Source organism: Sorex araneus, chromosome 1, assembly GCF_027595985.1.
Source record: "Sorex araneus isolate mSorAra2 chromosome 1, mSorAra2.pri, whole genome shotgun sequence".
Taxonomy (NCBI): domain Eukaryota; kingdom Metazoa; phylum Chordata; class Mammalia; order Eulipotyphla; family Soricidae; genus Sorex; species Sorex araneus.
This window is the reverse complement of record NC_073302.1, coordinates 404,443,361-404,470,621: the sequence shown is the minus strand read 5'-3', so window position 1 is coordinate 404,470,621 and position 27,261 is coordinate 404,443,361. Positions and strand designations below refer to the sequence as shown.

Genomic DNA, 27,261 nt, shown 5'->3' with positions numbered 1-27,261 from the left:
CCTTGTGATTGAAGTAATGTAATTTAAAATAATTTTATATCTATCCGTTCCCTTTTCTGAGCTTTTCTCATTCTCTTTTTATAGACAGTGACATTAGACATTTGGAAAAATCCTTCCAAATCTCACAGCTTCCACCCCTTTTTTGGAGGTCGGGGGTGTGTGTGGATCACTCCCGGTGGTGCTCGAAGGAATTCAGAGTTGCCAGGGATCCAACCTGGGCCGGCCCCAGGGAGACCAGCACCCCACCTGCTATCTGATAGTCTAGGGTTTGGGTTTAGTTGGTTTCTACTTATGGAAAAATGTGCCTGCTCTTTGTCCATACTGAGGGAGAAGCGTCTTATTCTCTACTGGTTTCTAATGATAGTATGCTGCCATTGTAATTTTCACAGAATCTTAGAGGAGGTGCAGTGGACTTAAATGTCATGGGGACTTACTCCGAACCTTATTTTAAGCATGAAAGCCATATCACGCACACATGACACGCCATGGGTAGCTTGGGCAGGCAGATGCGAGGCATTCCTATTGGTGCAGTGTGGCTGCAGTGAAAAAACTCAAATCTCATTTGCTCCTGCTACTGACAAGCTTGTTTTTCACGTGGCAAAAGAATTGTTGTTGGTCCAGGAAATCCTCCAGCCCCCTCCCCTGTGGTGGTGGGGGCGTCCTGCTCACCGGCGGTTACCCCTAGCAGTAATGACTCATCCTCAGGGTGGGGGTAGACTTCTCCCCTCCTAATGCCCCGCACTGATCACTCCGGTTTGAAGATGCTCTCACATGAGAATCCAGCACCTCTGCGTTTGTTCTTAGATCTTAGATACATCACCACCTCACTACTTGTGGCACCTGAAACCCATGGTGTGCATTTCTTCCCCTCCCCTCCACACCCCCCTGTATCACATAGTGCTGTGATGCCAACTGGTTTTCCTACCTTTTAACTCAGTTTGTCAAGGCTCCACAGGGTCACATTTTTTTCACACACGCCCCAGGCCAGTGGCAAGTACCCATTGTCACCTGTGATTCTGACCTATCAGCTTGATTCAGAAGTGTCCATGGCTTCTCAGATTTGGCTCATGAGTTTGGGTACGTAACTCAGGAAATAGGAGCACAGGGAAAGCATTTCCTGTATTAGAATGCCAGTTGATCCTGAGCCACTATAGCACAGAAGGAAGTGATGTGTGGGATAGTGTGTCTGGGAGGGGTGAGGCACTGTCTGACTCTTCTGGAGACACTCCCCGCCCCACCCCCACACCCCCATTCTCTCTCACGTGTCTCAGACCCACACAGTCTCTTTCCCTCTTGCCAGTGGTCATCATGCTTTTGAATAACTTGTAGCTTTTATTTTATTTTATTTTATTTTGCTTTTTGGGTCACATCCGCAGATGCTCAGGACCTTACTCTGAGCTCTGCACTTAGAAATTGCTCTTGGCATTACTCAGGGGACCATATGGGGTCTGGGGATAGAACCCAAGTCGGCAGTATGCAAGACAAGCCCCCTACCTGCTGGACTGTTTTTCAAAAAGCTCTGGGTTTGAAAAATGCAGTGCTGTGTTTAAAAAACTCTTTAAAAAAATTATTGTTGTGATTGGCCACATGCTCAGGCTGGTCTGGCAGTTCCTAGTAACCCAGTTGTGTTGGGGACAGAACCCCAGGCCTTACAGAGATTCCGCATGAGCTCCACCCCTTGAGCCATACCCCTGGCCTCAAAAGCCTCCCCACCCCCCTCGCAGAGTTGGTTGGTGTGAAATATTCAAGTTGGCTTATATTCTTTTTACACAACTCCAGTTTTGGAGGTTAGGGGTGGTGGGTCGGGGGTACACGGTCAGGTGCTCTGCTTTCTAGAACCAGGGTCTGTCTCTGGGTTAAACTTCCACTCTCCTGGACTGGAGTTGACCATGTCTGCAGACTGTTTTTGTTATTATTCATATTATTTTAACAGTGTCTTATGTGTCGAAAACATCAGGACAATAATCTGTAAATATAGTTACAATTAGTATATCACTGTATCAGTGTCATCCCATTGTTTGTGGATTTTCTCAAGCGGGCACCAGTGGCGGCTATTCCTCCCCAGCCCTGAGATTTCAGCAGCCTCTCCTTACTCATCTTTGCAACGATTGGAGGCTCTTTCAAGGTCAGGGGAATGAGACCTATCGTTACTAGTTTTGGCATATCAAATATGCCCCGGGTGGCTTGCCAGGCTCTGCTCATATGGGCGGATACTCTCGGTAGCTTGCTGGGCTCTCCAAGAGGAGATTAGTATAAATTAGTATAAATATATAATTAATATATATGTAAATGTACAAAATACATATAATTAGTATAATGTATAAATATACAAATGAATTATATTTTATAGATAATAACTATCTATATAATATAAATATATAAATATATTGCATATTTGATATGCCAAAAGCAGTAACAAGTCTCGCAATGGAGACGTTACTGGTGCCCTCTCGAGCAAATCAAACAATGGGACAGCAGTGCTAAAAATATGTTATATAAATAGATATAAACTATAAACATACACTGATGTTTGGGTTGTATTTAACTGCACTAAAACCTATTTATCAAGGGGCCGGAGATAGGATTTATCAGTGGGATCATACTCCTGCATGTGAGGGGCCCTGGATTTGGTCCTGGCTTAAAACAAAACAAACTCTTTGCCCACCTCCTCTACTGACTTTTTACTAGTTTCTGAAAAGTCTGTTCCATTGTCCTCTTTGGACTTGCTGCCAGACCTCCTCCCACCCCAGCTCCCTCTGCAGTCTCCCCCTGCAGGGTCCTGCCCAGAACACACCTCCTCCCAACCCCCTCCTCATTCCCCGTGTTATTTCTCTGGTTTTGCTACGTTGTTGTCAATAGCAAAGTAAAGCCACTTGGCAGGATAGGCCAGAGTTGTTTATTTTAATTCCTTCCATTCTCGATTCATCTGTGAGTATTTCCAGTGTGAAGAAAACATCCAGCTGCTAGCAGGGACAGTGTAAATCCTTAATGTCCACCTAAGTCTGGAATCGGCTGAGGTGACTGAGCCTCTTGATCCTGATACTGGACTGAGTACCAGGAATAAGCTCCTGTGCTTAGGAAGGGGTTGCAGGTGTCCCTGGTATTGTGAACTGTGACGTCAGGCTGGAGCGGGCCTTGCCCAGGTAAGGCCGCTGGCTCCCATCATGGTGCCAGTGGTTGCGATTGGTTTGGACAGCCGCCTGCAGGACTGTCCGTCCCTGTGTTTGCACGGCGGGGGGTGTTGTAGTCAGTTGCATGGTACCAGGAGCTGCCGACACACTGGTAAGAGGTAGCGAGAAGCACCAGCAGGTTCCCCTTTACTTCCTCCGTGTTCTCTAGCGGGGAGGCATTCGCTCTCTGTTGGGATTTGCTGCGGGCCAGTTCACTCCTTAGAAACCTGACCCAAGGGACCACAAAAAGCGTCTGAAGAGATGATTAGTCTCTGATGGTCAGTGAGGGGTACTAAACGCAGAGAAACAGCACTGTTGATGATGCTGTGTCTGTTGGAACGTAGTGTTTTCCTCAGGTGGCTTCATGTCATCAGCTCCTGTGAGAGGCTGTGAGAAAGGCAACCCCGGGGTGTGAGGCGGATGGTCCCTTCCTCCTTAAGTATCCAGGCCTCGTCCCCTCACCACAGCTCTGCTGCCTCAGGCCCCGGTGCTGAGTGGGGTGTCGGGGGCTGCCCAGCATGTGTCTCCGTTCTCTGGCCGTGAGGCCGGATGGCCAGCCGGGGCCTCAGCCTTACCCAGTGCCGTCTAGTGGCCGCTGTTCCAGTGCTCGTCTTCCCATTCTTTTTTATTCTTTTTTCTGACTGCCTCAGTCCTTTTCCTTTGTCTCTGTTCCCGAGAACCAAGTCTCAGGGAGTTGTGCTCATTCTTCAACTGGATGGCGGGAAACGTGCACGGGTGCTAGACCCCCAAGCCTGGGGTTCCTTTGGCCTGCCCACTGGCCCTCCTCGCGTGCGTGCCCTGCGGAACCCGTCTACCGTTTTCCTCCTCTCCTGCCCATTGTACCCCTGGGCGTCCCTTCGGGTCCCCTCACTGCTGGTGATCCATTCTCAGCCTCCTTCCCCCAGTTTGAATGTCCTTTTTCCCTCCTGGTGTGGGTCTTGGACCATTCGCTTTCTGCTCAATTCCGTGTGTCCGTGTCTCTCCTTCTGGCTTCTGGTGAGGTCCCCCTGTGGGGCCGGAGCACTGGCACCTGGCAGGCCCGGGGCACCCGCCAGCCTGACCAGTGAGTCTCTTTTTTTTTTAAGATTTTATTGCTGAATCACTCCGAGATAGATCTTCACAAAGCTGTTCATAATTTGGTCTCACTCATACAGTGTTCCAACACCCATCCCTCCACCAGTGCACATTTCCCAGCACCAGTGTCCCCAGTCTCCCTGCCCCCAGCCTTTGTCTGTGGCACACACACTCGCTCTCCCTCCCTCCCTCCCTGCTCCCCATATACTGAGTGGTTTTCGTCCCTTTACCTATTTTTGACATTCAGTATTTGTTTTGCGTCATCATTTCCTGCTATTATTGCCATCTTCTCTATCTTACCTACCCTCCACGCACCCCCCCCACCCCAACACACACACACTTGTGGTCCTTCTAGACCCTGTTTTCCCTGGCTGTAGCTATGTCTTCTACATATATACATTTGTTATATACCACAAATGAAGGCAATCACTGTCTCTGTTCATCTCCTTCTGACTCATTTCATTCAGCATGATATTCTCCATGTCCGTCCATTTATAGGCAAATTTCTTGGCTGCATTTTTCCTAACAGCTGAGTAATATTCCATTGTGTCGATATGCCATAGTTTCTTTATCCGTTCGTCTGTTCTCAGGCACTCACACGGTTTCAGATTCAGATGAGTAGTGCTGCACTGAACATAGGGGTGCAGATGGTGTTTTTTCTGAGTGTTTTTGGGCCCCCAGACGGAGTGAGTCTTCAGAGGGTGCTGGTCTATGTTCTTGCTGCCTCCCTAGAGTCCCAGAAAAGATGAAGGAGACCGGGACCTGCCCGGGAGTCCGGGAAGGCCTTGTGCCCAGGACTGCTCCATCTAGAGGCTGGGCGGTCTGCAAAGGGTCGCACAAAGGCTGGACAGGAGGAAGCACTGCGGAGCGGTAGGAAAAGCTCCAACAGGGGAGCAGGAACAGGTGCACACATGCCAGAGTCAGATGCGCTATTCCATCTTGCAAGCAGAATGGGAAGAAGGTTAGGGCTCAGTCCTGGTGGGGCTCAGGGGCCCACAGGAGATGCTGGTCAGTGAGCCCAGGTTGTCTGCCTGGAAGGCAAGCCCCCTTCCCGCTCTTCTATTACGTTGCCCACTCTCCAGCAGCCTCTTACTCCCTCAGCCCCCAGTGCTGATTGGGGGGTCGGGTGCGACCACCCCGAGCCCAGGTCAGCTCTGGCTCCTTGCGCGCCCGCTGCCTGGCTGACGGCGGGGAACAGAGCCTCCTCTCGCCGCCACTGGAGACGGCCTGACGTGGGTGTGCCCAAGGGGAACTGTACAAGGCTGTGTAGTGTTTGTGCCGGGCAGACTTTGCTGTTTAGTCTCTAAGTTCCAGTTTGGAATCCTGAAACACATAGAAACCGCAGCTGCATTTCATCCTTTGCAGAAATCTGAGCTTTCTAGGTCAGTTTGAGGTTGGGTGATGAAGATGCTGAGTCACTTGAAGATTCTCTGTCTGGCCCACACTGGCTTTGTTTCCTTTGTTACTTGTCACCGGGTTTGCTCCTGAAATAACCGCCATGGTTTGGGATTGACTGAAAAGCAACCCTGGGGCCCTCCGAAGCTGGTGTGTGTGTGTGTGTGTGTGTGTGTGTGTGTGTGTGTGTGTGTGTGTGTGTGTGTGTCCGTCCGTGTCCTTCCTCTGGGTCACCTTGGAGTTGAGAGTGGCCAGAGCAATCTCAAATTTCACCAGGACCTTGTCCTGGGGATTTTTCTTCTCCACGGCTTGATTCTGTGGTTGTGGGTAGTCCCCGAGCCAGTGCAGTCCATGCACTCAGCCCGGCCCGAGGCAGAGGTTGGCTGTGGGTGTCAGGCAAGCACAGTCACCGGGAAGGGGGTGGGCTGCCAGAGCAGTCTCCTTTCTGCTGTGCCTCACCAATCCGAACTGGGTGTGCTCCACAGGAAGGGGGTGGGCTCTGCCACTGCGGACTCAAGAGGAAGGGGAGGAATGTAGCCGCCTGTGAAATATTCTCAGAGGCAGAGACTGAGAATCGCAGAGACTCGGGATTCTGGGCCTAAATGGCCCTGCAATGTGTTCTCCTAAGACTGCGGACCCCATGCCCGGCAGGCGTGGCATCCGCACAAGCCTCTCACTCAGCCCTGAGTCCTAATCCTTCTGCTGTTACTTAACACCAGCGAGAACCCGGGCCGCCGACTTGTTGGTGAATCCCCTGGATCCACGGAATGCAGATAAAATCAGAGTGAAAATCGCCGACCTGGGAAATGCCTGCTGGGTGGTAAGTGGCCCCTTTCTCTCTGAAGCCCGTCGGTCGTGATCGTATGTGTCGAAGCCTTGATTTCTGCTCTCCGTGTCCATGTCCCTCCCCAGTAACGCCCTCTGTTCCCTTCCAGCACAAACACTTCACGGAAGACATCCAGACTCGTCAGTATAGATCCATAGAGGTGTTAATAGGCGCAGGTTACAGTACACCTGCGGACATTTGGAGTACGGCGTGTATGGTAAGAACGGCCTTTTGCCATTCTCTCCCACCTGTGCACTTGGCCCCTTCTGTGCTCCACCCACGCAGTGAGGCTAACGCCGGTCCGTATGGGGTGCCGAGGGGAAGGTTGCTTCGAAGCGTCCTGGTCTAGAAGGCACCTCAGTGGGGTCAGCTGCTGTTGTGGCAGCAGGAGGGCTGGGTTTGCTCCCCCAGCCCCCAACACCCTTGGGCACTGCCCTGGTGTTACCAAAAAAATGGAAAAGAAGAAGATTCTTCTCAAACCATCTCTTTCTCCTCAGGCCTAGTCAGGGAGTTTTTGCTTTCTTCGTGTTTCCTGAGGACCCACTCCTACAGCCTCCCCACGTGCTGTACACATCCCCCTGTCTCCCCGTCCCGGGCAGGAGGGGCCTTCTCTGATGGGGAGGGTTGTCTGTGCGCGAATGCTGGCACCTTCTCCGTGGCCTCTCTGGTAGAGCCTGTCTCCCTGCAGGGGAAGAAATCATTCCCCAGAGCCAGCGCTCACCCTGCCTTGCGTTGAATGTCTTCTTTTAAAGCTGCTGCACCCAGCAGTAATAAAAGGGCAAGGGGCAAGGGTCCCTTCCAGCAGTGCTTTGAGGGAGTCCAGGGCCATGCCCTGTGGAGCTCAGCGGCAAGCGAGCGCGTGCGCGCGCGTGCATGCATGGGGGGGTGTGTGTGTGTGTGTGTGTGTGTGTGTGTGTGTGTGTGTGTGTGTGTGTGTGTGTGTCCATGTCCTCATGCATGGATACTGGTCAGACTGAGGGCCCCTGCTGGGCCTGTGCTCTACTGTGAAAGCTCTGTCATGGCCCTATTTCTTCTGCCTTTATGAAGCGCAGTCTTGAAAACCTTTTAGCATGTTCATTGCCCTCGGCTGTCTGGGCACTTCTGCATAGCCCCAGAGTGCTTGGGGAGTGCACGGTGAGTGCTCACTCAGCGCCCTGGGGTGTGCCGCCTCACCCCGCTGTCAGCCCTCGGGGTGCCACTCCCCGCCCTGCACCTCATACTTTCCAGACCTGTGAGTAGATGAGCATGAATGTTCCCTCTTAGCCAGTCTCTGTCTGTCTGTCTCTCAGCAGCTTTTAGTGTGTTCAGCCACATTGTTCTTACGCTTAAAAGGGAAGCGTTGGTGGTAACGGTGTGTTTCTTAGGCTGGTGTTTTTTTTTTTTTTTTCTTTTTGGGTCACACCCGGTGATGCACAGGGGTTACTCCTGGCTCTGCACTCAGGAATTACTCCTGGCAGTGCTCAGGGGACCATATAGGATGCTGGGAATCGAACCCGGGTCGGCCGCATGCAAGGCAAATGCCCTACCCACTGTGCTATTGCTCCAGCCCCAGGTGTTGTATTTTCTTAACTCTCTAGCGACCAAAGTCAGGACTTCACACCTGTAAGGGAAGTGCTCTCCCTCCCACTCAGCCCCCTTCCTGGCTCCCTCCAGTGCTCTGATACTTGGTAGTTTCTCTCAGCCATATGTTGTCCTCATTCCAGATTCTCTTCTCATGAAGTGAAAGGACGTTGCAGAAAGCAGGGCCCTTGCCTCCTCATGCGCACAGCATGCACGGCCAAGAGCCGGGAGCATGAGCTTTGCCTGAAGAGGCTCTGGGTCTGGCTCCAGGCACCACGCTGTCTCCTCAGCACCCCTAGGTGACACCCAGGGAGAACAGAAAAAATTTTTTTATAAAAAGCTATGCACAGAGCCAGAGCGTTTGTCTTCCATGTGGCCGACCCAGGTTCAATTCCCAGCATCCCACATGGTCCCTTGAGCACTACTAGAAATAATTCCTAAGTGCAGAGCCAGAAGTAACACCTGAGCGTTGCTAGGTGTGACCCAAAAAGAAAAAAAAAAACACCAAAAACATAATAAATGTAACTTTTTTTTCAAAAATTAATGATTTTTTTTTTTATCTTAATGTGCTATACTGTGTGTCTTTGGATGTTAAAGGACAAGTTTTACAGAGATAATGCTATAATCAGCATTTGATGTTTTTCATTCAGGTTTTTATTTTTGGACCACCCCACCTCAGTGGCTCAGGGCTTCCTCCCAGTGGTGCCCAGGGGACCATACAGTGATGGGGAACGAACCCAGGCCTCCCCCATGCAAAGTCCGCCGCTCTGTCCCTTTGGACTGCCTCCTGACTATATCCAAATCATCAGTATTTTTTTTTTTGACGTGAGTCACCAGATGCGAATGCTTTGCTTTTCTATTTCTGTATGCCTGTGACATAACACTAGATCACAGCTTTAAACATAAAGGTTTTCTGTGACTATCAGCACCTAAGCCATGCTCAGTATGTTTGGAGAGAACGCTTCAAAGAAATGTTGGCCAGGGACCGGTTCCTTTGTGCTCATCTGAGACGCTGCCATGTGGAGCAGAATCCACCTCACCGTGTGAGGCCGGAGGAGGACGAGGAGGTGGCGCTGGGTTGCAGCGGGTGGCTGAGGTCGGGGCGCTAGAAAGGGAACACGGCTCGAGGCCGTAGCTGTGGGGAAGGAATGTTCTGCCTCTGGATGTGGCGAGATGGCGCCTCCCCCCCGTGCCGGCAGCAGAGACGGGCCCCCGTTGGGGCTGTCCAAACCCGGGCTCTGAGAACTCTTTCAACTCTGAAACCTTGTGCTTCTAAGTTGGAGGGTTAGATTCTGATGATGTAACCTGAGAAATAGGACATGGTCACCGAGGTGAGGAAGTGATGGTGGTGCCCTCTTTCACTCTCTCTCGCCCTCAGATGAGGACACCTTAGGCTGGTGTCCAGTCTCAGTTTGGTTGGCTGAGGCTGGCACACAGTCTCAGTTTGGTTGGCTTCTGCTCTTGCCTAGGAAAGTGGCAGGAGCCACAGTGGGCAAGAGTGTGCAAAGACCGGGCGCGTGGGCGTGTGTGCACGGGTGTCCACGTAAGCACCTTGAAAAGTGGCAGGAACCTCAGTGAAAAGGGGGGTTGAAAAGACTGCTGGGAGGGGAGCTGGTGTCTCTGTGTGTGTGTGTGTGTGTGTGTGTGTGTGTGTGTGTGTGTGTGTGCACGCATACGCTCTTTTGAATCTGTTCCGACACCACTCCTGCGACTCAGGCACAGTCGTTTCCAGCTCTTTGTGGGCTACTTCTGAGGTTTTAGGCTTTTGTTTGTTTTAGTTTCTTATCAGAAAAGATTGTTGTTGTTCTTGTTTTTCTTCCTGGTAACCTGTTAAAGCTGCGATATTATTTGATCTTATTTGCCCACTCCTCCATTTTCCTTATGGTTTAATATGCAACTGTGTGTTGAATTCATAGGACCAGGCTACAGTGATGCCTTGGAGAGTTTTGTGGGCCCGAGCCCGGAGTTCCTCCAGTGTTGCAGCCATGGAGACAGGCACTGTCCCTGCCCACACATGTTCTGGGGCGGGAGGAAAGAGAAGGAATGAAAGGCCATGATGGCTTCTCGAAGGGGGTTTTTGGAAATCCCTTTCCTCTTCTTGTGCTTTGGGGCTCCTGGAGTTTTCTGTCTGGTCCGAAGCTTCTGTAGGGGGAGAGAAGTTGCTCCTTTGTATGTTACATGTGGGGGCTCCTCAGTCGGTGACTTTGCTTTGGCCTGTCTGGAAGCCACACCTGGTGTCACTCGTGGGCTGTTTCCAGCTCAATGATCAGGTCACGTGGAGCAGACAGTGCGGTGCTGGGGGCTCAAAACTAGCTGTCCTTCAAGCCACCTTCCATCCTGGCCCCTGAGTAAATGCCTTTGTACCCGCTCCATAGTGATGTGGAGTTGAAACAGGAAGTCAGTCAGACAACCTCACCACCCTGGGTTCCCTCCTGGAGCAAACAGGCAGCATGTGAGGGCGATTCCTGTCTGTTGTCTTCAGATACTGAGAATAGAGGTCCAGCTAGGTGCACGATCTCCCGGGGGGACGGGGAGTGTGTAGTGAAGATTCCGAATGCCCAGGTAGTAAGAATTAATGGTCAGGGCAAAAAATGTGACTTTAAAAGTGCTAGAGCACAGGCCTTGCATGGCAGAGGCCTTGGGTCCCAAGTCCCTGACACTGTACTTCCCACCTTGAAGGCCGCAGACCTCTGTCATATTCCCAGGTGTGCATTTTTGGCCTGTTGTCCATGCCCCAGTTGTTTGTGTTTTGTTTTGGTTTTTGGGTCACATCCGGCAATGCTCAGGGGTTAAGTCCTGGCTCGGCACTCAGGAATTACTCCTGACGGTGTTCGGGGATCGAGATGAGATGCCAGGGACCGAACTGAGGTCGGCGCATGCAAGACAAACACCCTACCTGCTCTACTATCGCTCCGGCCCCTTTGCCCTGGTAGTTTAGATCTCATCCCTCTGCAGCAAACCCGAGCCAGGTAAACCCAGACCAGGACTCCAGGCTGGCTTGGTACTGGGGGCAGCCCTATCAACCCAGGAGGCCACTGCCTGGCTCCACCTGTCAGAGTGGACCCGGCGTCCTCCCCTCCTTAAAACAAAGCCTGTCCCCTGGGGTTTTTTGTGCTGCTATGTTGATGGGACCTTCTTTGGCCAAAGCATCTCGTTGGACACTCATCCACGGGTGCCAGTCCATTGGCTTTCCTTTCAGAGGACACTCACCTGGCACATCTTTGTGTCATACCTTAAGGACATTGCTCTACCACCCTGGAGGGCTTAGGCAAATGCCCAGAGAAGCAGTGGTCCTGGACCTTGGCCCCAGTGGGTCCTTCTCAGGGGCCACTGGCTGCAACCCCGGCTGGGGAAGACCTTCCAGTGTGTTTCCTGTCAGCTCTGAGTGCTCCCCTAGGCTTGTGCTGCATTGATAGGTGGTGAGGGGCTGACTCCATGTGTGTGTGGAACCATCATCCCCCATGCTGGGACTCGGTGAGCTGCGTCCTGGTCAGACCGCAGGGCTCTTCCCCACTGCCTCCCATCCTCCCGCCTGTGGACTGTGCTCCCTGACGCCCAGCTGGGGTTGCCAGCAGAGCAGGACAGGCAGAAGCATGGGTGGGGAAAGCCAGAAGTAAGATGGAGCTTCCTCTTGAGAACACACGCCTGTATTGGACTCTGGTGCTGGAGCATTCGGTTGGCAGAGAGCTGTCAATATTTTTCATTGTCTGTTGCCACCCAGGTGGTCCTGAGGTGGTTCTATTCGGTTAGCTGGCTCGCTGGATGCAGTTATGTCAACCCAGGAGGCCACTGTCCTCCCCACCCTCAGGGGTGTCTTTGTTTCACTGGCTTTCTCCTGAGACCTGGGACTGAGCAAGAGTGGCTGTCCTGGGTCTGGCTTGTCCTTTGAGTCCGGGATGGTTTAAGAGAGAATGGAAATAGGTGATGAGGTGCTGGTAAGAGCTGCTGGCCATAGCGCTGCAGGCTCAGTGTCCTCAGATCTGCCGTGGGGACTGCCTGTGGCCGCGGGCGAGCCTGAGCCGGGCCTTGGCCCTCAGACCTGCTCTTCCAGCTCCCGGGATGAAATAAGTCCTGCTTACTTCCTTTCAGAGATCTAATGATGTTGCCGAAGCTTCTTTGAGCATTCTGGGAAGAAAGCTGGTTTTCAAAAGTGATGTGGGTTTTTTTTTTTTTTTTTTTGTGTGTGTGTGTGTGTGTGTGTGTGTATGTGTGTGTGTGTGTGTGTGTGTGTGTGTGTGTGTGTGTGTTTGGCTTTTTGGGTCACACCCAGTGATGCTCAGGGTTTATTCCTGGCTCTGCACTCAGGAATTACTTCTGGAGGTGCTTGAGGGACCCTCTGGGATGCTTGGGATCGAACCCGGGTCAGCCACGTGCCTTGCAAACACCCTCCTTTCTCTGGCTTTGATGTAAAGTCCTCCAGGAGGCCTTTTGATTTTATTTGGATCCTCATAAATGGGTCCTTTGAACCAGGAGAAAACGTTGCTGACTCAGGGGTCCGTTTCCGAGGCCTGCCTGAGCCTGTGATCTGTTGCGTCCTAGGCATTTGAGCTGGCAACGGGCGATTATCTGTTCGAGCCACATTCTGGGGAAGACTATTCCAGAGATGAAGGTGAGTTTGTCTGGCTGCCTTCCCACGCCCCTCAGCCACTTGACCCTATCTTCCCCAGGAGGGTTGGGTTTAGTCTACCCCAGTGGGGCAGTGTTCTTGTTTCTGGACACCAAATTCAGAAGCTTTTCATTTGCTCTGAAACCCCCTTAGTGGCAGGGAATGGGCAGAGTATCCCGGGAGCCCTCGGGGCTTCTCCTGCAGCTGCTGCTGCTGGCCAGGAAAGGTGGTGTTGGGGGGGGGGGGGTGCCTGAAGCTGCTCTGTTGACTCACGGGTCCACTCACCACCTGTCCACTTCCAGGTGTCCCATTTGGGAGCTGAGTTGGGAATCCCGGATTCCGGCTAATGAATCCCATCCGTAGACCTGACCATCTCCATGCTTATTGGCTTGGCAGTGCTGGGGCGGGGAGGGGGAGGGGGGAGGGGTGCTGGGGGAGCGGGCACAGCTACTGCCCTGCTGGGTCTGTGCCACCGGCCTGCCCTCCTGGCACTCCTCGTGAACATGCTGCAGACATTGTTGGTTTGAATTGAAATCTGGTTTTAGTTTAGTTTTGTTTTTTTTTTTTACTAATTTCAATTTTTTCCCTCTCTTCTTTTATCCCATCCTTCCCTCCACCCCTCCTCCCATTCCCATATCCTTTTTTTTTCTTTCTCTCCTTCATAGACCACATAGCCCACATCATAGAGCTGCTAGGCAGTATCCCAAGGCACTTTGCTCTGTCTGGAAAATACTCTCGGGAATTCTTCAATCGCAGAGGTAGTACCTCTTCTTTTCGGAAAGCGCCACGATGCAGACAGAAACTGAATAGCAGCCGAGTTGGTGGCGTTAACGGTGACAGGCAGTGCTCCTAAATTTCCAAAAAGCAGAATCTCTGAGCAGGGAAGTCTGCATTTCGGCCCGGGGCCGTGGTCACCTGTGCAGCAGCCTCCTCGGCGCCCCGGGGCGAGCCCGAGGGCCCAGGCCGCTCTGTTTCTGTCTGCGCGGGCAGCGGCCGTGTCTGCATGGTGTACTGATTAAACTGTCGTGTGTTTCTGTTTTGCTGGCAATGTTTCCCAATGCAGATCACATAGCATTGATCATTGAACTGCTGGGGAAAGTCCCTCGAAAATACGCTATGTTGGGGAAATATTCCAAGGAGTTTTTCACCAGAAAAGGTAAAGGTATTTATGCAACACTCATTTTCCTCATAAAGTACTCTCCCTAGAGGGGGAGGAAATTTTGCATTTGTCTTTGGGCAAAGAAGATCTGGACTTTTACGACCGAGGAACCTGCTGAAGAAGACAATGCTCAAGAAATAAACTCGAACCATCTATTCATGTGGTAAAAGAATTTTGTAAGAAAATCTTTATAAAAAAAAGACTCATAATCTCCTCTCCCTCTTCGCTCACCAACTCAAAGCACCAATCTGTATAATAGGGGTTTAAGATGTGTTTATATATATATATATATACACATATATATATACACATATATATATATGTACACTTTTTTTTTGGGGGGGGGTTGTTTTCCTGCTATACCTGGCAGTGCTCAGGGTTGACTCCTGGCTCTGCACTTAGGGCACACTCCTGGCAGGGCTTGTGGGGGGCATCAGATCTGGGGTTCGAACTGGGTTGGTCACGTGCAAGACAATCGCTTTGCCGCCTATATTGTGTTCTCCAGCTCCAAGTGATATTTAAGAGTCCACCAGAATTATCTTCCCTTTTTCAATTTTTTCCCCCTTGTGGTGCTCCCAGCTCCGTGCTCCCAGCAGTGCTGGACGGACCGTGTCTGCAGTGTCAACTATAGTCGTTTTGAGCTGTCTTCACAGCCTGTGGCCCCCCCGCCCCCGTTTTCTCCTGACTGTTTTGTGGGGGTGGGGGAGAGCCCGCTCTGAGTCCGGGTCTCGCAAGTGTTGGGCTGCGGTCTCCTCATGCACGCGTTCCCCTGCAGTGTTGCAGTGAAAAGTCCTTGCCTCGTGCATGGTGAGCGGCAGAGAGGGGAGCCCAGGGCACCTCTAAGCATCGTGGAGTCGTCTCCTGGCCTCTCGGTGGGCAACGTCGGTGGGCAGCGTCCAGCCTCTCATGAGAAGAGGGCAGGCGGGTGCGGCTGCTGGGCCCTCTGAGTTGCTTCTCAGGTCCTGACGGAGCCAGATGGCGCTGGCTCAGTGAGCGGGTGCGCCCTGCCCCCAGGACATGTCCAGAAAATTATTTTGGAGAATGGCAGGATTTCTTTCGGCCCGGAACCCAGTGTGTCCTTTCTCGAATCAAGGCAGACCACTCCCACCCAGACTGCAGAAGGTTTCCGGATCTCGTGGGGGACGGACCTCGTGGTTGTGGGTGGCCTTGCCTGGTAGAAGACATGCAGCCAGCCCCTCGGGCCGCCCGCCTCACCCTGTCGTGAAGACGGTATCGTTGACCTGCTGACGGAAGAGAGAGGTGCCAAGCACCAGCAAAGCCCAGGTTGAGCCGTTTCCCGCACCAGGCCACGGGCACCTCCCTTCCCTGTTGTGGGCATCAGTGAGGACCAGTGCACACTCGTTCCCTTCACCAGCTGGTGCTCGAGCGCTGCAACCCCAGGGTGGTGTGCCCCAGTGCTTGCCCGCCTTTGTTTGGGCTGGGAACCACCTGTTGGAGAGAAGAGAAAGGGCAACAGGAAGGGGCCGCCTGGTGGAGGTTGCGCGGGGTAGTGTGTGCAGCCTGCACTGGGCTTGCTCTGGTCTCGGAACGATGCCCTGCACGGGCTTCTTGCCAGCAGGACAGCCCTTGCTTTTGGCTCTCCTCTCACCCTGTCGTCTATTAGTCCATTCGTCCGACTGTCCATTGGTCATCAGCAGGGCTTTCCTTCCTTCGAGGTCAGACTGGTGAGGGAGCCTGGTTCGTTTCTGCTCCGAGCCCCTGCCCAATGGGCCGTGTCTGACATCACTGGCTTTCTCAGGCGCCCGTGTCAGTGGAGCTGCCTTTGCTCCCTCCTTTGCCTGTGCCCAAAGGAAAATAGGAAGTGCTTGACAGAGGCTCCAGGGAGAGAGTACAGCCTCCCCCATGCAGCCGCTCTGGCTATAGCCCCGCTCCCCCAGACCCACACCCCTTCACTCTGGTTTCCCAGCCAGGCCAGGAGTGAACCCTGGGCACAGCGGAGTAGGCTGAGCGCCCTCAGTGCCTGCATGTCCCTGGCCCTCAAACACGGCAGCATCCGCCACCAAAAAAAAAAAAAAAAAAAAAAAAAACCAACAAACACGCCACTCTGTGGCAAAAATGATGCTAGAGTAAAATCGGTAAGTGTATTGAAGGTAAGGGGCTTCCCCGCGCACAGCAGACCCAACTCCACGTGAGGCTTTCTGAGCACCACCAGGTATGATGTCTTCCCCGCCCCCGCCCCACATTGCTTATGTGGCATTGTGTCCCATGGGGTGGGACACGAGGATTTTTGTGTTACAGTTAAAAATCAGTGCAGCTAAAGTGTCATCTTTCTAGCTTATACGTCAGTGTCAGTGATTGATGTTTATCCTATATTGTCCAGGAATTTTGATAGGAAGCTGGAGTTTGTGGTAAAGAATATCATTACTGTTCTTAGCTTATTAAAATTTGGTTATATAGCTTTTTGAGCTATATATCACACCCAGCAATGCTCATGGGCTAATCCTGGCTCTGCACTCAGGTCCAGAGCATCACTCTGCCCTTGGTGATGCTCCGGGGGCCATATGGGATGCTGGGGATCAAACCCAGGTCAGCCGTGTGCAAGGCAAACGCCCTACTCGCTATACTATCATTGCGGTCCCAAGTTATTAAGATTTATGATTTTTTTTTTCTTCAGGTGAGGACATCAGCCACCAAAGATGGTTAAGAAAAACATTTTGAATAGCGTGGCAGGATGTGAGCCAGTAGTACTCAGCGCTTATGAGTTTAGTCTTCATCCACTTCTGCCTCTCTATGTCAGATTCATATATCGAAATCCTAATGTCCCCCAACAAGCGACAGCTTTATTTGCTTTGGGAGGCCAGGCCATGGGGAGCCCTCAGGAATACGTTCATCTTCCAGTGGGTTGAGAAGTGATTTCTCCCCATTCCCTCTGCCTGCTGAGGACAGGAAAGACCAGTCTGACCTGGACTCTTACCTCGCCCAGCCCTGTGGGTGGGCACCTGATCCCTCCCTTTTTTGACATCTGGATGTGGGAAAGGCTTATTGCTGTCCTTTCACCAGCTTCCCTCTGTTTGGGATCACGACCCCACCCTCCACCCCCTCCAGCCCCCCACCCCCGCCCTAGGGGCAGACACTTCCCCAATAGGATGTGTTCCTGCAGAAGGCCTAGCCCCTGAGTGATGGGTGGATAGTGCAACCAAACCCCCTTGGAGATATTAACTGCCTTCTCCCTTGTAAACTTGCCAGAGTTGAGGATGGCAGTGTCAGAGGAAGAAACATTTAACTTTTTTAATTGTTTTAATTGTTTTGTTTTGTTTTTGCTTCAGGGCTACCCCTGCAGTCCTCAGGGCTTAACCCTGGTGGGCTTGTGGGACCATAGGGAGTGGGGAGGGGATCCCTGGATTTGAGCTAGGATTGGCCATGTGCAAAGTAAGCGTACTACCCACGTAATTACTGCTCCTGCCCCTAGCTTATCTTTTTAAATTGGTGTGTGGTTCTGGATGAGAATAGATTTTACTGGCGTCTGTGTCCGTAGTGGTGTGCATCAGACCAAAGATGATCGAAAATGTTTAACTGACATTGTAGTTGCGGGATCATCTTTGTGGCACAGAACACCTCTTGCCTTTGGCGGGTTATGGATCCCAAGGAGAAAGGTGAGAACCAGGGACTGAGTAGTCCTGAAAAGCAAGAATTCATCAGGCCAAGGATATGGGTACCACAGGTAGGGCGCTTGTATTGCACACGGCACACGAAACTATACGGATTGCCAGGGAAGGAACCCGGGTTGCCCAAGTGCCACGCAAATGCCCTCCCTGCCATGCCATCTCTCCAGCCCAAGGTAAAAATTCCTTGATTTGATAGGGTGCCACTGTATTTTGTGTTAAAATAGTTGCAACCTGGGCTGGAGCGATAGCACAGCGGGTAAGTCTTTTGCCTTGCACGCGGCTGACCCGGGTTCGATCCCCAGCATCCCATATGGTCCCCTGAGCACCGCCAGGAGTGAGTCCTGAGTGCAGAGCCAGGAGTGACCCCTGAGCATCGCCGGGTGTGATCCAAAATGCCAAAAAAAGAAAAATTGGTTGCAACCTTTTATTTTATTTTATTTTATTTTATTTTATTTTATTTTATTTTATTTTATTTTGTGGAGGGGTTCCCTCCAGCTTGCTCAGGGCTTATTCCTGGCTCTGTGGTCAGGAATCACTTCTGGTGGGCTTGGAGGGGGTGCAAATGAATGCTGGGGCTCAAACCTGGGCTAGCCACATGCAAGGTAAACACTAAATCAAAAAAATAAGGAAAAAAATTTTTCCATGTTATTTGCTCCAGCCCTGTACCCCCTCCTTAAAAAAAAAAAAAAAACACCCTTACATTCTGTGCCAGTTTTGCAGTGAAATTTGGTACTTTTCCAAGAGGAAGATGTGTAAAATAGTTTTCAAAGGGTCACTTGTACTCAGGGGCTTCACTGGCTCTATGCTCAGGAATGACCCCTGGCATGCGGTGATGGCAGGATACAAGGTAAATTATCTCTGTGGCCCATATCATTTTTGTATTATTTATTTTGGGGTTTGGGACAAACCCACCAGTGCTTGGGTTTTCTGGTTCACTCCTGCTTGGGCTTGGGGGACCCTGTGCTGTGCCCGGGATTGAAGCCTGCTTGGCTCATACTATTTTTAAGATCATCAGTAGTGGTAGTCGAGGTAGCTGGAAGTGAGGGTGGCCTGACTCCTCATAAGGTGCTGCTGTTTCTGCAAGTAGGAGACATGCAAGCCTTAGAGCTCCCAGGTGGGTTTGGGGCCACACCTACTTCCTCCTGGAGGTGTTTGGGGGGCCCTCTGCTGCAGATGACCAAGTATGTTAAGCTTTGTACTCTCAGGTCCCTTGGTGGTAGTTTCTAATTTACTCTTATTCCTTAGCAGAAGTCATTTTGCCAAGTATATGTGATTTTATTCCCTCTCGGAGAGCCGGCAAGCTACCAAGAGTATCCCACCCCCACAGCACAGCCTGGCAAGCTCCCCATTCGATATGCCAAAAACTAACAAGTCTCACAATGGGGACATTATTGGTGTCCACTCCAGCAAATCGATGACCAATGGGACGACAGTGCTACAGTGCTATTTGATTTTCTAGTCATCTTATTTTGGGGTTGGGATGGTTTCTTTAGGTTGGATTGGTATTTTTTCCCCTTTTGGGGCCACACCCAGCAGCACTCAAGACTTATTTCTGCATTCCTGGCAGGGCTCGTGGAACAATATGTCAGTGAGGAATAGAACCTGGGTAGGCCGTGCGCAAGGCAAGCACCCAGCCCTCTGTACTGTCACTCTAGGTGCATAGATTGGGTTAGGAGAATGTCAACTGAGAGATTAACGGGGATAAACATATGATGAGTGCCTGAGCTTTTGTGTTTATGGAGACTGTTTCCTTCCATAGGATGGAACCCTTTTTCCTAAGTTGTCTGGCCACTTTCTAGTTTCAAACAGAACCAGCTGTGGTCTGGAAGTGATGCTTAACTCTCACTTCATATTGAAGCCAGAAGCTTACAGCCCGCCTACCCCCCCCCTTTTTTTTTGGCTTTTCTTTTGGTCCAGCTATGCTCAGGGGTTACTGAGCAAACCCCTTACCCGCTGGCTTACAGCCCCTTTAACAGGAAACATTCTCAGAGCCAGAAACATAGTACAAAGAGTAGGGTGTTAGCCTTGCATGCGCTGACCTGGATCCCTATGTGGTCTCCTTAGCATCTCCTGGAGTGATCCCAGAGCCCACAGCCAGGAGTAAGCCATAGGCATAGATTAGAGTTCCCTGCCCCAAACAAAAAAATTTTCAAATATTTTGAGTCATGAGTCAAATTCTGCAGACATACGCTTCCATAAGAAGGCTGAAAACATTATAGGCAAAAATGAGGTGGGATTTCACATCATTCCTCCTCTCTAAGTTTTAATTTTTTATGTTTTGCGATTTCCTATAGTCTTTTACTAACTTATTAGTAAAAAAGAAAGTGTGTTGAATGAATTGTGGTGAAATAGATCTGGCTTCTAATCTGGCTTTTTGTAATCATAGACATGATTCTCTGTCTGTGCACTATCAGAGTGAGGGTACGGCACATCCCCTCTGTGGGTGCTGCTGGGACGGACACTAGAGGGGACTCAGGGAGGCCTCTGGACAGAGTGGTGTATTCTGTGGAAATATCTATCAGAAAGTACCTTGACAGCTTCCGCCTCTCCCCCTCCGCACCCAGATCACTTGCCATTTCCTTGTCAGGCCTTTTTGAACTCCCAGAATTTATTTTTTAATTGAATCACTATGAGATTACAAAAGTTACAGAGTTATTCATGATTGGGTGTCATAGAGTGGTCCAATATGGTCCTTTCACCTGTGTTCACTTCCCACTACCAATGTCCCCACTCCCCCCACCCTCCCACCTGTGCGCCCTTCCCACCTACCTTTATGGCAGACTGTTCTCTCTCTCTCTTTCTCCCTTCTCCCTCCCTTCTTCCTTCCCCATTTTGGGCATTATGGTTTGCAATGCAGATACTGAAAAGGTTATCTTTTACATCCTTTTATCTACTTTCAGCACTCACCTCTTGTCCAGAGTATTATGCCCAGAATTTTATACCTGAGTTAACTCATTTAAAAGATTTGCAGATGAATGCCGTGACTTTCATGAAATTCTGATAGACTTAGGTACTGACTGATTTGAATTTTCCACCAAAATTGTGCTTGCTGTCCAGGGCAAGTGGCTATTTAAAATGAAAATTGGAACGTGATTCCTTAGGCCCATGAATCACATCCCAGGTGCTCCTAGGTACCACTTGCAGCGCCGCTCTTGGGCAGTAAAGTCGGCTGTCCCAGAAAGCACTCTAGTGGTGCTGCTCTGTGGAAGTCTCACGCATGCTATAGGTGTACAGAATATTCTGTGGAGTTTAGCCTCTTAAAGCTCATTTATACCTAAATTGTTTTTTTTATTGCAGAAAAAAAAGTTCTATGGTGAACTCAGTTTACCTAGAGCCCCTGTAACCGGAATTGTTGCCTTGTGAATTAATCTTGTTTACATTGACTGTGCTCATTGGAAATACCGAAGGGTCTTGGTTACTGCTGGGGGTGGGGGGCTGGCTTGCTTGGTTGTTGCTATAGTGTTGAGCAGGTTGGTTTTCCTTGCTTTTACAAAAATAACCTGACTGGACTCACAGTAGGAAAATGAAAACTTGGACTTGCTTGACCTTGCCTGTTTTTCCCTGTAGGAGAACTGCGGCACATCACCAAGCTGAAGCCCTGGAGCCTCTTCGATGTACTTGTGGAAAAGTATGGTTGGCCCCCTGAAGATGCGGCACAGTTTACAGATTTCCTCATCCCGATGTTAGAAATGGTTCCAGAAAAACGAGCCTCAGCTGGCGAATGCCTTCGGCATCCTTGGTTGAATTCTTAGCAGATTTTACAAATATAGCATTCTGAGCTAGCAAATGTTTTCCAGTACATTGGACCTAAACGGTGACTCTCATTCATTAACAGGATTACAAGTGAGCTGGCTTCATCCTCAGACCTTTATTTTGCTTTGAGGTACTGTTGTTTGACATTTTGCTTTTGTGCACTGTGATCCTGGGGAAGGGTAGTCTTTTGTCTTCAGCTTAGTAGTTTACTGACCCACTTTCTTCTGGAAACAATAACATGTGTCTAAGCTTTGTTTCTTGTGTTGTGTGACATTCAAGTGTCAATTTTTTGGAACGAAAAATACTTTCCCTCCTTGTGTTTTGGCAGGTTTTGTAACTATTTATGAAGAGATATTTTAGCTGAGTACTATATAATTTACAATCTTAAAACATTATCAAGTTGGAATTAAGAACTATAGCAAGGAAATGTACAATTTTATCTCCTGGCAAAGGGACATCATTCCTGTATTATAGTGTATGTAAATGCACCCTGTAAATGTTAATTTCCATTAAATAAGGATGGGGACTCAAATTTCTGAAGAGCTACTAAGTCTTGAGTGCTTTGTAGCCTAAGTTGCATGTAACAGAATTTAACTGCCCAAGGAGTTGTGAGAACTTTCATTCCATAGCATAATCCTTTTGCATTGGAGTTTTAAACAAAGTGGCTCTGGGCTAGAGTATCATTCCATATATGGCACTTTACAGGAAGTAAAGATATACTTCTCATGCTAAAATAAATATTTGTAAGGATTAGGATTTAGTGTTCCCATACTTTTTTTTTCTTCTCTCTTCTCATAAGTTACTTTTTAAGAAGAGCAGTTTCCGGGTCTAGAGCTATAGCACAGCGGGTAGGGCGTTTGCCTTGCACGCGGCCGACCCGGGTTTGATTCCCAGAATCCCATATGGTCCCCTGAGCACCACCAGGAGTAATTCCTGAGTGCAGAGCCAGGAGTAACCCCTATGCATTGCCAGATGTGACCCAAAAAGAAAGAAAAAAAAAAAGAGCAGTTTCCTCTTAAAAATGTGTTATCTTGATACCATGCGCTATTGCCTCTTCCAGGCACCTGTAAGTTAAACTCAACATAGATTAAATTGGACAAGGAAACATGTTCAGTGTGTGAATGAAAAATATATATCTATGCTGACGGGTGGAAGGCTTGCGAATGTTTGCTAAAACCAAGGTATGGCATATACAATTTACAATAGGCAGAATTCTAACACTGGGAGGTAAAAGTGATCACATTCATTCCATAGGCAGTTTTATGTATGGCTATGGCACGTTTTACTACCTTTTTATTTTCTTCTCATGAACTGAAGTTGAAAAACTGATTTTCCCTTTGCAGGTCGCACAGTTTAGTTTGTGCATTTCCTCTAAATTGCAGAATCCAGGTCACAAACCATAGTAGGCAATACAATTTTAGAATGTAACATATTGAGGTGAATTTAGCCTCTTTTAGAAGTCATTGGATTGAATGTTTTTTTTTTTATTAACTCATTAAGGTGCCTCTTTTTCTTGACTTTGTCCATTAATATTTATCCATATATGCCTTTGCAATAACTAGATTGTGAAAAGATAACAAGTGTTGTAACAATAATCCATTGTTTGAGGTGCTTGCAGTTGTCTTATAAAATTAAAGTATTGGTTTTTTTTTTTTCCAGACATTGCCTTGGTCATTGGCCTATATATGAAGTGATAGTCAACAAACATTTGCTATTTTAGTGTAATCAAAAGTAAAGAAAATATCCACATTCTCGTTGCAGGAACTGTAGTTTTATAACATACATTGAGGCTAACAAGGAAACCCATTCATTGTTTTTGTAAAGATAGAATGTAGATGTAGAAAAGATGCTGTAGTATAGATATTTACCTAGAATTTAAGTGCTCCTTTTTCAGATTCATGTTTAATCAAAACTGAATTTCATTGAGCATTGTAATTTTTTAAACTATTCATTGTAAGAAATAAGACACATATCCTCTTAAAAGTTAACGGTGGAACAGACCAATCATTTATGAAAGGTGCATGCTTTTTAAAATTGAGGCTGTGAGATACCTATATAAGTTCTGTGGCAGATGGTGACTATGCTAACCACAATTCCCATAGGATACAGTCTTACAAGAACCGCTTTACAGTTGTCTTCCCAGGTTCTATACCAGTTTTTATCAGGGTTATTTACACACTTGAACTAAAGTTGTCTAGGTCAGTTTTGATTCGTGTTAGAAAAAGTTACGAATTTTGTTTAAGGGTTTATTCCTTATGATACATAGCCAGTTTCCAATGTAGAAACAGTTACTCTAGAAGGAATATATATTTGTATTAGGTACAGCATGGATTTTAGCATTCTTGGTATCTTCACAAAGAACGCATAGTAAGTTAAATGAAAACCACTGGTTATGCAAAACATTATAACCAGCACCATGATTTTTGAACTTCCTCTATTTTTCCCTTTGGATATGTAGAGCCTTCAGAATAAAGACAAGCAGCGGTCACTTACGTTATTATAGCAGATTCCAAACACTGGCTATATGAAAGTTAGGACTTGTCTTAAGGCAGAGAACTGTTACACTGTTTTTACTAGGTTAGTAAATGCCAGTTTTCCTTCTCCCATTATTATGTATTTCTCCCTCTATTATAATAGAGGGTAGTATTTGAGAGGATATGAATGTCCCTCATCAAGGAGTCAAAAAACTGTATGAGATTCAGCAGTTCACACAGTATATACTTTTTTCATACATTATATGTATAGTAGTAAAAATTAAACTGAGAAATTTAACATCCTTAAGACATTCTCCTTAAACAGGTAGTTATGGACAATTTACTATGCTAGTTCAATCTGTTCTGTGTTTTAAAATTCAAAGAATGGATGATACAAGCCATCTCTTTTTGATCAAGCGTTTCTTTAGTGAATACTTAAGTAGAATTTTGTTTGCTGGTAAAGGATGACAAAGTTCATGTAAGTTCATTTAAAACTTGAAACTAATCGGGTTTGAGTAATAAGTGCAGCTCTGTTAATGTGTCATTCGAACTAATTTTCAGAAAGAAATGAAAAGTGTAAGACAACTTATACTACTGCTAAATATAATCTGCTTACTTCTCCAAAGCACAGAATTTGTGTGCTGTGCCAAATTGTCAAGTAATTTGATGATGAAAAATGTGCTGAAAATAGTGTCATTATTGGTTATACTTAATCCTTCTCAGAAGAAGACAAAGAACTTTTTATTTTTCCAAAGTTATAAACTAGCATTTTATATTTCAGCAATAAAATGCCTGCTTGAGAGGCCATTTTCATTTCACTTGATATATGAATGCCTTTTTTCTTTAGTTTTATACACCCCAATTTTAAAATATTTCCCACTACTTTTTTAAATACTATAGCAAATAGTAAGTGCTAAGATTTTAAAACAATTTTGATTAACCAAGGAACTTTCAATCATGTTCTAAAGTGTACAAATTAGATATTACTGTGTTTTTAGGAAAACTATTCCATATTTTCAAACAGTTGTAAATGATAATCCATAATTGTATCATGTATAATGCTTTAATGATATGGGTTTAGTTTGTATGATGTTAGATATAAGAAAATGTACATACATAGCATGGTAGTTTCCTATGGCTCTTGGCTCCTACAAAAATGACAAGTAGGAATACTCTGGGAGTAAGTCCTTCTGATGTTTACTGTGGTCCAACTGAGGTAGTAGTCACTAAAGAAAATGGAAGCTCCTTACAAACTGATATTGTAAAAAATGTAACTTTGTAAACACACTTAAACAGATCCCAGTTTCAGAAGTTGTACAGGACAATTTGGTAAAACTTACATAATTGTGATTTATTAACATGAATTAAAATGCCCAACCAGTGCTTCAATGTGATAGTATATTTAAAATAAAAAAGAAATTAAAGGCCATATACTGTTCTACTTTCACAAAGATCACACAGTTTTGCAAAGACTTGTCAAATATGTACAATGCTATATATCAAATGAGAAAAGCTGTAAGCAATTATATACGCGAAAGAAATTCAGTATTTACAGTTTGTCAGGAGACATTAAAAATCATCTATACATTAAATTACATCTTCCTTGCAAATAACCGGTAAAACAAAATGAGCCATGTTCACACCAAACTATAAAAATCTGTATTGCATTTTTATACTTACAATGCACTCAAGAACGGCTGACAAGGTGGGGAAGGGAGGAAAGAAAATTCTCATAGTGCTATTACCTAGTTCTGTACTTAATGCATATGTATAAAATAATATAGAAAACATTCACTAAATGAATTTAACTGCAACAATAAAATTTAAAGATCATGTAGCATCCAACCAATTGCAAGAAAAAACAGCTGGAATGTTCACTTACAAATTAAAGATACCTAATACTGGCTTAACAGCACATTTTTAAAAGGAATTTTAAAAAGCAAAAATGGGGAAAATACAATGAAAGAGCACTGGTGCTTTTTTTTTTTTATACAAAGTTTCATGTACAAGCTTTAAAAAGTACCTTAACAGGTACATATGAAATATACAATTTATCTTACAGAACATTTAAAAAAATGCTTTTGGAGTCCATTTTAATGCCACCCTGAACCATGGTAATTGTTCTGAAATGTTGGTGGCACCTGTGCTCTGTGAATTGGAATCTGTCCAGGCACTGGAGATGCCTGCTGAGGTCCTTGAACCCCATGTGGCAGGGCCACAGAGCCAGGATGAGGACAGAACCCTGAAGCAGTAGGTGTTGGAATACTGTTTGGTCCTTGGGGCTGGAGATGAGGACCTGCAACTGGTAATGGACAATGTGGCCCTGCTGTTCCAGAAGGCTGGTGTTGGGGTCCCGGTCCCAGAGTGGTATGATGTGTAGCCTGTGAGGGATATGGTGGTACAGGTGGATGAGTGCTTGAAGGAAAGAGTGGCGGTCCTTGGTGAGGAGGATGGTGTATGGCTTGAGCTGATGTGGTATGGTGCCCAGGAGCCAAAACACTGGAAGGTGGCGGAGGAGGTGGGGGTGGGGGTGCTGAATTGACAACATGCTGGTGTTGTGCTTGTAGACCTTGGAGTCCCGTGGAAGGATGGGGAGGTGGATGGTGGTGAGGGGCAGGACCAGGAGGTGGAGGGGGTGGTGGCAAATGGTGTCCTGTAGTTTGAGTGTGAATATGTGACCCAGGGGTGACAGCATGAACAGGGCCTACCACATGTGCTACAGAGTGTTGCTGATGGGTACTTGGCTGTTGTACAAGGTGTGGTCCTGGCGCGGGTGGTGGTGGAGGAGGGGGTGGGACTACAGCAGCAGAAGTTGGATGGTGAATAGTAGGGTTCTGAGATGGCAAAAAATGCCCTGGAGTAACATGGTGTCCCGGAACTGTTTGTTGGCTTGTGGTGCCAGGAAGTGCTTGATTTGGTCCTGATGTAAACACAGTTTGTTGAGGAAGACTACCTTTAAGCTGATTATAATTCTGGAAGTTTGCAGAGGGCTGCTGGTTTTGATAATAAGAAGAAGAAGGGGGTGGAGGGGGCGGAGGGGGTGGAGCCGTGCTGTTCAGGCTCTGTTGGTTAAACTGACTGTATGGTGCTGAAGATTGTCCTGAGGGTGTTTGTGTAAATAGTGCTCCGGAAGTTGCTTGTTGAGTATTGCCTTGAACATTCTGTGCTGCTGGATAGTAGTTTCTCTGAGATTCTCTCTGAGGTGTTCCCACTTGAGGTGACTGTGAATGATGAGGCCTGTAGGGAGATCCTAACTGCTGTGAAGGAGGCTTTGGTGAAAGGTAACCATGTTGTACAGGCGTGTGAGGCGTCGATGACTTTGGAGGATTTTCTACTTGAGGTGATGGAGGACAGTGCAGCTTGATTGGTACAGAAGGCAGCTTTTGTGAGTGTTGCTCAGACGAACTGCGAACAAATGGCTGAGGAGGAGGATTTTTTGAAAGTGCTTGGGTGTTATTTAATATCTGTTTTTGTTGGAGCTCTGCTGTTTTGAGATGAACACCGTTTTCAGCTTCTGATGGTTCCCAAAGGGAATCTGGTTTTGTGAGTATTTTTCCATGTTGTTGAGAAGAAAGTGGACCTGGTGAACCAGGCTATGGAAAAAAATTAAATATTTTA

At 47.9% G+C, this 27,261-nt stretch overlaps 2 protein-coding genes across 9 annotated transcripts in view; one reads left to right on the top strand and one right to left on the bottom strand.

Annotated features, from left to right (window-relative positions):
- SRPK2 (SRSF protein kinase 2) overlaps positions 1-22,829 on the top strand; it is a 219,534-nt gene extending 196,705 nt beyond the window's left edge. For 4 of the 5 annotated variants that reach the window (XM_055130757.1, XM_055130734.1, XM_055130740.1 and 1 more), the window contains 5 exons: positions 6,359-6,459; positions 6,575-6,682; positions 12,565-12,634; positions 13,297-13,389; positions 20,984-22,829. In XM_055130757.1, the coding sequence (XP_054986732.1) occupies positions 6,359-6,459; positions 6,575-6,682; positions 12,565-12,634; positions 13,297-13,389; positions 20,984-21,168 (557 nt within the window). In that variant the 3' untranslated portion in view covers positions 21,169-22,829. Of the gene's footprint in view, positions 1-6,358; positions 6,460-6,574; positions 6,683-12,564; positions 12,635-13,296; positions 13,390-13,694; positions 13,788-20,983 lie in introns of all 5 variants that reach the window. The other variant, XM_055130764.1, reaches the window with a different exon arrangement.
- Positions 22,830-24,900: 2,071 nt separating this feature from the next.
- Positions 24,901-27,261, bottom strand: part of KMT2E (lysine methyltransferase 2E (inactive)) — an 85,001-nt gene continuing 82,640 nt past the window's right edge. For all 4 annotated transcript variants that reach the window (XM_055130706.1, XM_055130700.1, XM_055130713.1 and 1 more), the window contains one exon: positions 24,901-27,236. In XM_055130706.1, the coding sequence (XP_054986681.1) occupies positions 25,737-27,236 (1,500 nt within the window). In that variant the 3' untranslated portion in view covers positions 24,901-25,736. The remainder of the gene's footprint in view (positions 27,237-27,261) is intronic.